Source organism: Carlito syrichta, unplaced genomic scaffold (genome assembly GCF_000164805.1).
Source record: "Carlito syrichta isolate Samal-C Ts95f unplaced genomic scaffold, Tarsius_syrichta-2.0.1 Scaffold100616, whole genome shotgun sequence".
Lineage (NCBI taxonomy): Eukaryota > Metazoa > Chordata > Mammalia > Primates > Tarsiidae > Carlito > Carlito syrichta.
Window position 1 is genome coordinate 928,138 of NW_007044712.1, and position 534 is coordinate 928,671.

General features: G+C 69.3%; 1 protein-coding gene across 1 annotated transcript in view; it reads right to left on the minus strand.

The window, feature by feature from the left end:
- The window catches only part of CHST2 (carbohydrate sulfotransferase 2), a gene marked incomplete at its 5' end in the record, with an annotated part of 1,727 nt that extends 1,197 nt beyond the window's left edge, over positions 1 to 530 (minus strand). The window contains 1 exon segment of the mRNA XM_008064177.1: positions 1 to 530. This exon segment is cut by the window's left edge and continues 7 nt beyond it. Coding sequence (XP_008062368.1) covers positions 1 to 530 — 530 coding nt within the window.
- Between the last annotated feature and the right edge of the window lie 4 nt (positions 531 to 534).

Genomic DNA, 534 nt, shown 5'->3' on the forward strand with positions numbered 1-534 from the left:
GAGCTCGCCACCGCGCGCGGGTCGCGCACCAGGTGGATGACCTTGAGGTCCAGGGCGGGGTCTCGCAGCAGCGGCGCCAACACCGCCACGTCGAAGACGCGCACGCCCTTGATGACCAGCGTGCGGTACTTGCGGCACTCCTCCTCGAAGCGCGCCAGGCGCTGCGGCGGGCACTTCTTGCACACGCGGTCGTCCACCAGCCCCACCACCTCCTTCCGGTAGGCGGGGCACAGCGGCGACGAGCACACCACCTTGTTGGTGGCGGCGCCGAAGATGCCCAGCGTGGTGAGGTTGCGCCCCCCGCTGCCCGCCGGGCTGTACAGCTGGAAGACGGAGAGGTCGCAGCGGTAGAGCGCGCTCAGCATGTCCCGCGCCGCCCCCTGCAGGGACACGGCGTCCCCCGGGTACAGCTTTTGCCACACGTGCCACACCGGCTCGTAGAGGAAGAACACCTCGGGGTTCTGGTTGAAGAGCTCGCCGAAGAACGACGAGCCCGAGCGCCACGTGGTGAACACGTAGACCAGCTGCCGCTTG